Genomic DNA, 13,475 nt, shown 5'->3' on the forward strand with positions numbered 1-13,475 from the left:
AAACAGAAAGAAATTATCTGGACAACTAAAAATACATATATAGAAAAGATTAGCCAGGCATGGTGGCGCATGCCTGTAGTCCCAGCTACTCGGGAGGCTAAGGCAGGAGGATCGGTTGAGCCCAGGAGTTTGAGGTTGCTGTGAGCTAGGCTGACACCACGGCACTCACTCTAGCCAGGGCAACAGAGTCAGACTTCGTTTCAAAAAATAAAAGAGATTTGCCCAAGGTTGCAGAGCTAGTAAGAGGTGGTGTCAGGACTCGAACACAGGTCTGTCTGACTTTGAGGCAAGGGATTAGAAAATTACCTGGCCCAGTCCTTATTCCTGTGCTGGCTCAGAGGGTGCCCTGGCAGGTGGCCCAGCTCCTGAGGAACTGGAGAACTCGGGTAGGATGGGAGAAGAGATGGTAAATTTTGCATCCAGTAACCTTGGGCTGGTGATGCCTACCCTCCCCACCCTGCCCCTCATCAACCATGCCCAGTAGTGACCAGGTCCACCTGGATCTAGGTGGGAGAGGGGGTCAACCTGGAAGGCAGGTCAAAGAGAGGGCGGAAAGGGTTGGCCATCACACCTGGCCTGTCCACCTTTCCACGTGTTCAAGATCTGGCTGGCCCTCCGCTGGAGTATGGGTGTCTTCTCCCAGAGAGTCCAGTGGAGCAGGGCAGGGATGAGGGATGAGACCAGCATTCTAGGGAAGAAACATCTGATTTTTCAAAGCCCCTGGTGGGGGGATTCCTTCCAGCTCAGGGCCAGGTCTGGAAACCACTACTCTGGGCCATCTGCACAGCCCTCTCGGGCTTTCTGGTGGGTGCTTTCTGCTGCCACTGCATGGGCACTTACCAGCTGTGTGACCTTGGGCAAGCTACTTAACCTGTCTGTGCTCCAATCTTCTCATCTAGAAAATGGGGCTAGTACGAGTGCCCACCTGATAGAGTTGTGGTCAGTACTCGAATGAGCCAAAATACAGAAAGCACTGATGCCTGGTGCGTGGTCAGTAAATGGTAGCTGTCATCATCATCATCGTCATGTGTCCCCCTTGCTGGAATCACACCTGTCTTTGGTGTGAACCACACTGCCTGGCACAGTGCCAGGCACATTGTAGGTGCTCAAAATATTTGCTGTTGAGGGCTTGTTCGGCTGCTGAATATCTAACCTTTCCTCCCCTCCCCACCCGGCCCCAGCTCTGCCGGGCCGGCGCTGGGTCTGCTTTGTCAAAGGGAGACGAGGGTGTGTGGCCCAGGACTTTCCCAAGGGCTCCTTCTAGAGGGGGCGCTGGCCACGGCCCCTGGAGCCTGAGGCACAGGGCGATCCCAGGGACTTTTCAGAGCGTGTGTGCAGACAAGTGTGTGCCCACGTGCGCCTTCGTTCAGGTGCGTTGGGAGCTGGGGCGTGTGCATCTGTGTGGCCAGGTGTGGCCTGGCACGTGGGCACCGAGGACGTCCCCCTGCACAGCCGTGCACTCTCTGCAAGTGAGATTGTGGTCCGGTCTCCCTCCTGGCTCCTGCAGCCTCCTTCAAGGACCTGGCTGATGGGCATTGATTTAGAGCCTTTCAAAGCCCTCCAGCAAAATAAAGCAGAGGGGAGAAGGAGAGAATTATTCCCCGTCAGGCCAGGAGAAAAATGACGAGCGTGAAATGGAAAATAAATGAGGGGAAAGTGGTGAGATTCTACAGAATTGCCCAGCAGGGAGCCTGCAGGAGGGGTCACAGCCCCCGCTCCGTGCCCCCAACGCACCCTGTGACCAGGGAGTGGGCCAAGATGCCCGAGATCGGTGCCACCCCCAAACTAGGGCCACTTGGAAGCAGCTACCCCAGGCATTCTCTGGCATAGGGGGGAGGTCAGGGAGACGGGAGAGAAGTGGAGGACCCTCCCTCCATGTGAAATTGATCTCAGCATGTTCAGCAACAGGCTGCTGACCCAGAACAGGTCATTTAACTGCTCCATACCTCAGTTCATCCATCCAGAAAAATGGGTATAAAAAATCTCTCCCTCCTCTAACTGTTGAGAGAAGCATTGCAGAAATGTAGGGGTGCTGGTCTTCCTTGTCCGTCAGTAAAATGACTTTGCCTGCTTTGAGTTATGTCTGGAGTGCCTAGAAGCCCCATCTCCTGTTTGCAAAATGGGGGTGCTGGGGTCCTCTTTATGGAGGCCGGGGAAACTGAGGCAACATGCCCACAGCATGATGAGGGCAGGGACTGCCCCTCCCCTCTCCGTTGGTGCTGCAAGGCTGGCAGCAGAGAGGGGTGGGCAGAGCAATCTGAGGTGGGAGCAGGGGCTGCCTCCCACCTCTCCGAAGCAGCAGCGGGCCTAGGGTGGTGCAGGCTTCCCCCACCCCCCTGCATGGGCCTCTCTCGCTGGCCTCCCCGGGGCCAAGGGAGGGGGGCAGATGGGCCTTTTCAGCCACGGAGCCCATCTGTCTGTTCTGGTCTGGTGGCCCCAGAGACACCTCCAGCTGGGGATTAAGCCAGAGGAGGGACAGATTCTGCTGCCACAGCACAAAAGGCCCCACATCAAGTAAGATGAAGGAGCTGTCATCACCGAGTGTCCTGGAGTTAAGAATGACACTGTCCTGATGCGGCCCCAGGGACTGTGTGGTTACCTCCCCCATTGATCTGTCCACCTGTGGTGGGGACGATGAGCTAGGGGTGAGGGCCACTGCTGTCCTGGTCCTTGAGGACCCTCCAGGCTGGGAGCTGGGTCGGCTTCAAGGCTGGTGCTGTGTGACCTTGAGTCTGGCCTGTGCCTCTCTGGGCTCTGTTTTCCCCTTGTGGATGGTTAGAGAGCTCCCCTACAGAGCAGGGGATTGTCAGACACAGGGGACCTCGGCGAGAACAAGGAGCCCTTGGAGACCTCAGGTGGCCCTTTGCCAGGATCTGAGAACCTAAGGGACAGCAGACTGTGGTTGGGACAGCACTGAGCATTGGTCCCTTCATGGGGTGGGGGCTTATAAGTGGGGAGCCAGGAGGTGGGTGGAGAGTTGAGGGGCCAGGGTGTCTGCAGGGGAGTGTTTCTCCCTTCCAGGGAGGCTCAGCCCTGTCCCTCCACCCCGCCCCTCAGCCCCATGACTGTCCCAGCTTGCTGGGTCCCACCTTCCAAACTGGGGCCCGGCTGGGGCTCCCTCCACATGCCCTGTCATCCCTGGGGTCACAGGGGCCAGTTCTTTCCAAATCCCCTCACAGCTGAAAGCTCCAAAGGAAGGAGGGGAAGGTTGGATAAGGAGGAACCCAGTCTCCAAAACCCAGGGCTTCAAATCCTTTCAACAGCTCAACCAAGTGTACAGGGACTCCACAGCCCTTCCCAGCCCCCACTCTGGAGAATTCCATGGTCAGGGACCTGCTGGGGGCCCCTGCTCTCCCAGAGCCCATGGACATGTCACCCTGCATGGAGAAAGGACACAAAGCTGTGCTGCGGTACTGTGTAGGGTATAGAGTCCCAGCTCTGCCGTTTCCTGGCCTCAAGCCCTTGGGAGCATCACTGGGCCTCATCTGTGAAATGGGTATAATTACAGGTTTCTGCCTCATAGGGTTGCTGACAAAGTAGGTGGAGATGACCTGGCGCTTATGAGACACTGGGTGCCTGCTGTGTGCAGGTGTGTGGTAGGTGCTGTCAGGTGCTCCAGTGGCGACACAGGGTTGCCACCCCCGCTTTTACAGATCGGGGACCCGGGCTCAACTGGAGAAAGGGACTTGCCTATGGTCAAAACTGACGGGTGTTGCCAGAGAGCACAAGGCTTCCACTGCTCATTCATTGTCCGAACTTCCTGCCTCCCAACGCTCATCAGACCCCCCTGCTGGAGCTAGGGGGGAGGCCCACTTCCTGGGCCTAAGCCAGGGGTGCCTGGGACGAGTGTGTGAGCTCACATAACCCCGGGCAGGCCCAGACACACCCTCCCTGGGCTGGGCTCAGTGAAGGGGTCTGCTCCTTCCGGGCAGGTGGTGGCTGTGGACCCGGACCTGGGGGAGAACGGCACCCTGGTGTACAGCATCCAGCCGCCCAACAAGTTCTACAGCCTCAACGGCACCACGGGCAAGATCCGCACCACGCACGTCATGCTGGACCGGGAGAACCCCGACCCCCACGAGGCGGAGCTCATGCGCAAGATCGTCGTCTCTGTCACTGACTGTACGGGCCCCTCGCACCCCTCACTGCCCCACACTCCTTGGGCTGTGGCCCTTGACTCGGGCCTGTGGACGTCCTCCAGTGACTGTTCCCCTGGGGGTCCTAGGGCCTACCCAGGAGGGCTGGGTCCGATCACTAGGAGTAGAATAATACCATGTCCCGGTTGCGATCCCTCAGAGCACCCGAGGGGGTGGAGGGCCCGGGGAGGGGGTGCCAGGCCCAGGCTGCTTCCCGGGGGCCGTCAGGGTGGAAGGTGCTCTGTCGCCCTCTCCCCGCTCACCTTCCTCCCTGTCCCTTTCCTCTTGCACCTGTCTTACCCTCTCGCTCCCCGTTCCCCCAGGTGGCAGTCCCCCTCTGAGAGCCACCAGCAGTGCCACGGTGTTTGTGAACCTCTTGGACCTCAATGACAACGACCCCACCTTTCAGAACCTGCCTTTTGTGGCCGAGGTGCTCGAAGGTACCCCTGCAGGGGTCTCCGTCTACCAAGTGAGTCTGCCTCAGCTTCTCCCCAGCAGCCAACAAGTGGGCAGTGGGTGCCCGTAGGTGCCTAGCCCTGTGCTGAGCACTCTGCGGGGACGGAGCAGGGGACGCCAACCAAAGCCACAGAGCTGGGGTGGTCTGGGAAGGCTTCCTGGAGGAGGAGGGCTTGAGCTGGGTCTTAGAGAGGGGGAGGGGAAGGATAAGGAGATGGATAAAGCTGGAAGTAGAGGGAAGAGGAAGCAAAGAATTCTGGGAAGCCTAGTTGGAGAGTTTCTCAGGACCTAATACAGAGGTCTTGCCCAAGAACCTCAATGCCCCAAGCCTGCAGGTGATTCTAGAATACAAAGGAGGCCAGACGAGTAAAGTCCAGGCACCCTCCCTACATGGCTATGCCCCTTGCCCATGCCCTCCCATGAGCCCCGGGGCAGCTCCCTGCAGTGGATGGGACCCTCCCCACTTTGCAGGAGACTTTAAAGAGACTTGCCCAAGTCCCTGTGGCCAAGAAGAGGTAGGGCCTGGCCTTGGACCTGGCCCCTTTGCCTCCTGCTCCATCATCCTTCTAGTCAGGGAGACCCTGAAGGTGCTGATTTAGGGGAGGTGACGCCCTGCCGGGGTTGTGTAGAAACACTGGAAGACCCTTATGGTGAAGAACACAGGTTTTGGAATCCAACCAATATGGGTGTAGATCCCAACTCCACCACCGGTGTGCTGTGTGACCTGGAGCAAACTACTTAACCTCTCTGAGCCTCAGTTTTCTCACCTGTGAAATGGAGATAATAGTACCTGCCTGGCAGTGCTGTAGGGATTCAATCAGACGCACACGTAAAACAACCTGGTGCTTGGACTGCAGGAAATACACGATAGCTGTTGTGTTCATTGTCTGTCATGAGGGTTTATACCCGAAAAACAATGGAGTTGCCCATTCCTATTCAAAGAAGACAGGGTTGTTTGTCAGGATGCCAGAGTGGGTAACCTTGGCGATGCTGCACAGGCCCGCTGTGCCTCAGTTTCTTCATCCCTAAAAGGAGATTAATAGTGTTCTCTGGTCCCTGGGAGCATTCATTGTCTCCAGAAGAGCATCTCTCCCCAAATTCCCAGCAGGGGGAGCTGCCATCCAGGGAGCGAAGCAACTAGTCCCTGAGGGAGAGGGGCGGGGTGAGAGCAAACCAACCCCCAAACCCGGTTCTCTGGGGCTTGGACTGCAGGAAATACACGGTAGCTGTTGTGTTCATTGAGTGTCTGTCATGAGGAAAGAGATGCCCATCCACGCAACTTCTGAGCTCACGGAGGAAGCAGCTCAGAGTCACAGATGTTTGAAGGAGCGGGGAGAGTTCGACTTGAACAGTCTTCAGCTGCAGGACAGGCCTTCTGACTTGAGCTGTGTGGTTCCCTGGCTCCATCCAGGACCTCAACCAACAAAGATTTCTGTAGGATACAGTAGAAAGTAGAAGTAGTGAGCCCCCTGTCCTGGAAAGCATTCAAGCTGAGCCTGGACATCCTTTTGTCCAGTTTGTCAGATGTGAGTTAGACCACATGGCTTTGCCCTTATGTTCCAATCCTGAGAGTCTTGGCTCAATCCAAAGCTCTTATTGTTAACCGTTACTACATGTTTTCCCCACGTGTTTTGAATTGTGTCTGTAAAACTTTGAGGGTATGAGTTGGGGGACCTCTAATCGGGACTGGAGGTGCCAATGGGAACAGTAGGGATTCAGGATAAGTCTTGCCTGCACGTAGCTTCACGTGACTGTGTTTAGTAATAATGAAATCCTCACCTGACTTTTAAAAAATAATCCTCGATATTAATATTATCTTATTTTTGCTGTTGTCTTACAAATCAAAACCGAGCAGGGGGAGGGAAGCCCGTTAATTGTGCGTTCTGTGCAGTTGAGTTCCAGACGATTGAAGGGGTCTGTGAGCTGTAGCAACTGCTCCAAGCCAGCACTGTAAGGGCCGGAGGGCGATGGAAGATTGCTGAACACTGGACAGTTCGGAGGGTCCAGAGCCCGCTGGAGCAAATCCGGGAGGGCTTCCTAACGGAGACAGCGGAGTATAAAGGGGGAAGGCTGTGGGAACCTGGATCCTTGGTTTAAAGAGTCTCTTCTCCATTCTACCTCTGGCCTCAGTACATCTGGACCCGAGGGCGTCTGCATGCCTTTCAGCTGACACGCTGCCCCCACAGAGCCTCTGGGAGGGTGTGTTGGGGACAGTGGCCTGGCCTGAGGCTCAGAGGGGAGCAAGTGTGTCTGGCTGCAGCCAAGTGTGGGTCGGCAGGGAGGAGGGGCTCTTCTTAGGGAGAAAGATCGGTCCTGGTGTCCCCGCTCTTCACGCTGCCCCTCCTCTCCCGCAGGTGGTGGCCGTCGACCTGGACGAGGGCCTGAATGGGCTGGTGTCCTACCGCATGCAGGTGGGCATGCCCCGCATGGACTTCCTCATCAACAGCAGCAGCGGCGTGGTGGTCAGCACCACCGAGCTGGACCGCGAGCGCATTGCCGAGTACCAGCTGCGGGTAGTGGCCAGCGACGCGGGCACGCCCACCAAGAGCTCCACCAGCACGCTCACCATCCGCGGTGAGAGGACGGGGGTGCTCCTGCTCTGTGCTGAGCGCGTAGGCACGGGCCCGGGGCAGTGCCAGGCGGGGCAGGGAGCCCACGCTGTCTGCCGGACTTGTGGGCACTGGCTGCCTTGCTAATGGGGTGCTCTCCACCTCAACTGGAGCCATTCAACACAGCAGACCTTCCCTGTCTCCCCCAAGTTAAAAATGGCAACGGAGCCTTCTCCCCACCTGGCCGCTGCCCTCACTGCTCCAGAGCCCAGGGGCAGTGGCCTGGACCCACTGCCAAGGTCCTCCTAGCCCCTGATCCCAGCAACAGCAGAGAGGGTTTGGGACTTTTGGGGTCATGAGCAGGCAGGGGAGGCTGCAGGGCCCTCTGTCCTCGTTGGAAGCCAGAGTTGTTGTTTGCAGATGGAAAGACTTCCCCTCCCGGGGGTGCGGGACGCCTGGGCCAGCAGTGGAAGGCCATCGCCTGGAAAGAGGGCGGCTGGGACTCCCAGACTCCCTAAGATTCCTCATCCCCCTGGGCCCTGCCTTCTCTTGGTGCAGGGGTGGGGCACCGTTTCTTATCCACTCCGGATGTGTCTTTAACTTTCAGGACCAGGTGGGGACATGAGCTGCTGCCAAAGGGCCAGGAGTAACCCTGGGGAAATATGTGCAAGGCTTAAGGGGCAAGACGTGGCCTGTTTGCTAGGCCTGTTCCGTCCCGTCCTGGCTCCTGCCGGCCTGCATGGGAGGGGCGGGAGGTGGTTAGTCTGGCACGGGTCTCCCTCACCCCTCAGGGAGACCTAGGATGGCAGGGATTAGAGAGAGCACAGCGTTCTCTCTCCTGTCGTTCCAAGGCTTGCCTGTGGGCTCCTGGGGCCGGTTTGAGGACCCCCTGATGATTGACAGGGAGTGCATCCAGCCTTTAAGAAGAGAGGACCCCGAGGAGAGAGGGCCTGGCACGCAGAGCTGACAAACAAGTCTTTGCAGGAAATTAGATCTTTTGGGGGAAAATCTTCCAAGCCAACTCCCTTCCCTGAGACCTCATCACACACTGGGGCTAGGCTTCCTCAAGACTGCAGCCCTCCACTCTGTCACTGTGCGACTTTGGAAAAGTCACTCGGCTGCTCTGAGCTTCCGTTGCTCAGCTACGCAGCGTGTCTAAGAATGCCTGCCCCACAAGGACGCTGTGTGGGTACGCCTCGTCCTGGATGGGAAGCACTTGTCCAGGGCGTGGCACGTGGGAAGAGCTCACAGATGATCACTGTCATTGTCATTACCATAACCATTGTTGTCTTCTTCATCGTTGTAAGGCACATACTAGAGAGAGGCTCTGGGTTCTCCTCCCTTCCCTCTGACAGCCCAAGAAGCGACAAGCCCCCAGGGAACAGGGACAGTGGAGGGTCTGGAGCTCTGGTCAGCCTGGTCCTGGCCGTGGTGGGCCTAGGGGGCCCTGGGCTCATGACCAGGAGGTGCTGACACAGGTGCCACTGGGAGCCAGTGACTCCCTTGGAAATTCGTGTCCTGCTTGGTCTGGAGTTGAGCCACTGCTTTGGAGGCAGAACGCAGGCCTAGCCCGGCCCCCATTCTGCCCTGCAGTGCTGGATGTGAACGACGAGACGCCCACCTTCTTCCCGGCCCTGTACAACGTGTCGGTGTCCGAGGACGTGCCGCGTGACTTCCGGGTGGTCTGGCTGAACTGCACGGACAATGACGTGGGCCTCAATGCCGAGCTCAGCTACTTCATCACAGGTGCTGCCCCACCTCCACTCGGGCCTCCTGGGGCCCCGGCTCCACCCCTCCCCGAGGTGGCACCAGACAAGGTGCAGGCAGGGGAGCATGGGACGGAGGCCAAGTCTCCACCCTCGGGCTCCAGCCCCTGCCGGTGCCTCCCTGAGGACGCACTCTGGGCTTTTCCCAAGTGCTTTGCAGCTGGATTGCGCTGGTTGGGCTCCCTGGGGACCCCTGAACCTCTTGGCCACAGGGATAGGGGAGGATGTACCAAGATTCGTTCTGGAGGGAGGTGGAGCCAGTGCCTCCTGTGCAGGAGCCCTGACCCCCAAGCCCCCAAGTCAGGATCACAAAGCCGTGACTAGAAGCATGTGGCCTGTTCCTCCCCAAGGACCCTTTGCTCATGCGAAGCCTCCTCTTTCTAGAGGCAGATGCTTTAGATTTCCCTAAATGAAATGATTTTAGCTCAAAAATGTTGAGTAGCTATCACCTGGAGAGTTGTGGAGACAGATTATGAGGCCATGGCCTGGCTCAAGAGGGGAAAGGGAGCCGTGATCCATTAGTGATGTCTGCCACGGTGGTAGGATGGGTAGGTGGTGGCAAACAGGCCGTGCATTTGTCATTCCTGGGTTAGAACAGCTGCTCAGCCTTTTTCAGTCCCTGATACGCCTGAAAGGTGCTGGGAAGGGAGAGGGGGCAGTCTTCTACATTCTTCAACCCTCCCTTGGCCATTATATCGGCTCAGTCTTTGCTCTGTCCACAACCCGCCTGCAGCCACATTGCACAAATGTTGTGTATGCATCTGTGCCTGTACACTTGTGCAGTGCACACACCAGCCTCCCTAATAGCTTTCCTCTGAGCCATAATTGTGGCTCACAGCCCATGCATAGCTTGCTGCAGCCAACGTGACTTTCAGCCCTCAGTCTCTCCTCTCCAGATAGATCCTTCCCTCCCTCACCTCTCTGAAGGGACCAGCACCCTCAGGCCACCTCCTCACAGTCTGGCCCTAAAAATTGCTTAGTTACCAAGACCCCCTCACGTGGCACCAGCCCTGTGGCTCAGCCATCAGTACTACTTGTATCTTAGTTCTTTCCTTGTCCCCCAGAAGCAAGATTGTGTCTCTTGCAGATGGTACTTCAGACGCTGGGGAGCACTGGAGGTTTGAGGGTCATGGGTCTTTCCCCAGGGGCAAATTAGTAAGGATAAGGAAGAACCCAGATGACTTCCCAGTACCCCAAAGTGGCAGGTTCCTGCTGACCTGCTGAGAGCCCTCCCGTCTTTGCAGTGCGTGCATTCTGCAGGGAGCTGCGGAGTCCTGGCCCAGGCTCACCCCAAACCTATGCAGCGATGCCCTCTGCTGCCCAGAACACCGCACTGCCCGCCAGCTGGCGGGAGAGGGGTCTCCCGCACCGTTCCAGGAGTCCTTTCCTGGCTCCCATCCACCCCGGAGAGGAGACCCTTGCACGTCTACCTGTCCCAGAACTCAGGAGGGTTCAGTGGCACCTGTCTCCTGTCCACCTACCTTTACTCTTCCCTTCATGAGTCCCCACTCGGCCCAGCCCTCCCCAGGCCAAGGTGAGGAGGGGCCTGGAGAATGCTCAGTAGACCCCAAAGTTCTCAGCCGCACATAAAAGTCCCATTGCAGGCGAACTGCTCAGACACTCCTGCAGGACAGGCAGGGAGCAGAGTGGCGAAGGACGCAGGCTCGGGCGTCAGCACGCGAGAGAAGCTCAGAGCAGCACAGAAACCTCACTAAAGGATCGTTTCTGCTCTCCGTGACGTGGAGGTTAAATGAAATGGTCCACAGGAAGTGCCTGGTACACAGTAGGTGCTCGATAAATGTTAGGCACTTATTCCAGGCATCCAGCACCCGCGCCTGAGCCCACGCAGTTCACACCTTCATCAGAGCCCTGGGGCAGGGCTGAGTTGACAGCGCAGCCGTCCACTCCTGGACACCTCCGCGTATCCCAGCTCAGGAGCAGAGTCGGGGTGTTGCCCCCCTCCCCCTGGCCAGGAGCTGTCTCCCAGCCGAAAGCTTCGTTCTCTTTTGCCCACAGGCGGAAACGTGGATGGGAAGTTCAGCGTGGGCTACCGCGACGCCGTCGTGAGAACGGTGGTGAGCCTAGACCGGGAGACCACAGCCGCGTACACGCTCGTTCTCGAGGCCATCGGTACGTGCCAGCCTGCCCCGCACACCGCCGACACGGTGATTCTGGGCAGAGGTCACACGGGGTGCCCTTCCGGGAGCCAGGCCTTGAGCCAAGGCTGAACTCTGCCCCGACACCAGTGGAGAAAGGGCCATCAGACACTCACCAAATATCACCGAGCACTTGCTGGGCATGAGGCTCGCTGCTCCGTGCCACATGCGAGATGCTAGGATGGTAAGGCGGGGGCTACACGGGAGACCCACATGCAGACAACTCACTGCAAAACCAGGCAACAGAAAGTAGAAAGGGAGAAGGATGGCATAAGAGTACTGGGCGGAAAGGGCGGTGCAAGCGTGGAGGGGGAGAGGTCAAGGAAGGCTTCTGGGAGGAAGTGGCATCTGGGAGTGCCGTTGAGTCATCAGGAATCTTGGTTACAAATTTAAAAATAAAATAAACTGACTTCAGCAATATGGGCTCACAAAACCAGTGCCCGGGGAGGTCTAGCTTCAGGTACGGCGGCACTCAGGGCCCAGGTGATGCGATCAGGCCTCATTCTCTGCATCGGCTGGCTCTGCCTGCCATAGTGGCAGATCATTGCCGCAGCCCCCCCTTTGCATCCTCTCAGGTCCAGGCACAGCAGCAGGGAAGATAATCTCTTTCCCAGTCTCCACTTCGGATTAGCTCTGATTGGTTCTGTCCTGGCCCAGTGCCTGTCCCTGAACCCCTCACTGCGGCCAGGGAAGTGAGATGCCTAAGTCACGTGCCCACCCCTGGAGCTACAGGCAGTCCCATCTACCCAGAATCCCAGGCCTCAGAGTCAGGAAAGGAGGGTCCTCGGGGGGACGTTCAGGGCATGACGTCCCAGGAGAGAGCCGCTAATGCCGATGGGCAGAAACAAGGGGTGCCAGACACAGACTTGAAGGCCACGTGAGGTTTCAGTACATAGAGAAGCAGGGAGGCTGTTTCAGGCAGAGGCACCAGCTCATGCAAGGCCCTGCAGGTGGGATAGGGCCGTGTGTGTGTGTGTGTGTGTGTGTGTGTAGTAGCTGACCCATGGTACGGCCCACATTCATGGAGGCCTAAACATGGGACTAGATTCTAGAAGTTTGGTCTTCAGGCAGCAAGGAGCTCTTTTTTTTTTTTTTTTTTTTTTTTTTTTGAGACAGAGTCTCACTCTGTTGCCCACGCTAGAGTGCTGTGGCATCAGCCTTGCTCACAGCAACCTCAAACTCCTGGGCTCAAGCAATCCTCCTGCCTCAGCCTCCCGAGTAGCTGGGACTACAGGCATGCGCCACCATGCCCAGCTGATTTTTTTTTCTATATATTTTTAGTTGTCTGATTAATTTCTTTGTATTTTTAGTAGAGACAGGGTCTCGCTTCTTGCTCAGGCTGGTCTCGAACTCCTGAGCTCAAACAATCCGCCCGCCTCAGCCTCCCAAAGTGCTAGGATTACAGGCGTGAGCCACAGCGCCCGGCCAAGCAGAGAGCTCTTGAGGGCTCTGGAGGAGGAGGGTGCGATGAAGCCTGGGTCCCCCTGATGCCTGGGCCCTCCCCGGAGCACTGATTTCATGTTTGCAGTGAGCTCTGGGTGAGAAGGGGACGAGCTCTCTGTGCCTCACTCTTTCCAGCCAGCAGCCCCTCCCAGCCCACTTATGCCCCAGATGCCTCTGCCCTCTGCCCTTCTCTCCTCCCATCCTGGGGTAGCCACCCCACCCTCTGGAGACCTGTCACCCCCCTGAGTCCACCCTGTGCTTCAGGAATTAGCTGGCAGGACAGCCTCCCAGCTCACACTGACCCAGCCAGAGCAAGTGAGCAGGACCCTCAGGGTGGTGGGAGGCTGGTCTGGGGAGGTGTTTAGGAGGCGACAGGACGTCCCCCGGGTAGGTGACAGCCCTCCAACGTGTGGTCAGCTGGCCCGGGGAAGACAGATGGAGTCACCCCTGGTCCCCAGCCAACTCCAGCTGCCCGTGCTCCTCCCTGGGGTGACTGTTCTTGCCTGGACATGCAGCACTGAGCACCAACTCCTTCCTCCAGGGAGGACAGCCCAAGAGCTGCCCCTGGGGCTGAGCCAAGGCTCCTGTCCCCGCCACCTCCCCGGCCCTGGAGGGTCCTGCATGGAACTGAAGGGGCAGAGTCCTTGGATACCTCAGGCTCAGATGCCAAGCAAGGCCTGTATCCCTGAATGCAGAGGCCTCCGGGCCAGTCTCTCCTGCAGCGTGTTTGTTTGACCCACCCAGTGTTTTATAAGGAATGACAGTTGTGAGCATTTAAAAATCAAGAGGCTTTATTTTAAAAGGTTCAGATGGGCCGGGCGCGGTGGCTCACGCCTGTAATCCTAGCACTCTGGGAGGCCGAGGCGGGCGGATCATTCTGAGCTCAGGAGTTCGAGACCAGCCTGAGCAAGAGCGAGACCCCGTCTCTACCAAAAAATGGAAAGAAATTAATTGGACAGCTAAAAAATA

The 13,475-nt window shown here is 57.7% G+C and overlaps 1 protein-coding gene across 1 annotated transcript in view; it reads left to right on the forward strand.

The window, feature by feature from the left end:
• The window catches only part of CDH23 (cadherin-related 23), a 235,780-nt gene that overhangs the window by 123,655 nt on the left and 98,650 nt on the right, over positions 1 to 13,475 (forward strand). Inside the window, exons 17-21 of the mRNA XM_012663249.1 lie at positions 3,933 to 4,122; positions 4,460 to 4,605; positions 6,947 to 7,166; positions 8,735 to 8,887; positions 10,924 to 11,037. Of these exons, the coding sequence (XP_012518703.1) occupies positions 3,933 to 4,122; positions 4,460 to 4,605; positions 6,947 to 7,166; positions 8,735 to 8,887; positions 10,924 to 11,037 (823 nt within the window). The remainder of the gene's footprint in view (positions 1 to 3,932; positions 4,123 to 4,459; positions 4,606 to 6,946; positions 7,167 to 8,734; positions 8,888 to 10,923; positions 11,038 to 13,475) is intronic.

Source organism: Propithecus coquereli, unplaced genomic scaffold (genome assembly GCF_000956105.1).
Source record: "Propithecus coquereli isolate 6110/MARCELLA unplaced genomic scaffold, Pcoq_1.0 Scaffold80, whole genome shotgun sequence".
Classification (NCBI taxonomy): domain Eukaryota; kingdom Metazoa; phylum Chordata; class Mammalia; order Primates; family Indriidae; genus Propithecus; species Propithecus coquereli.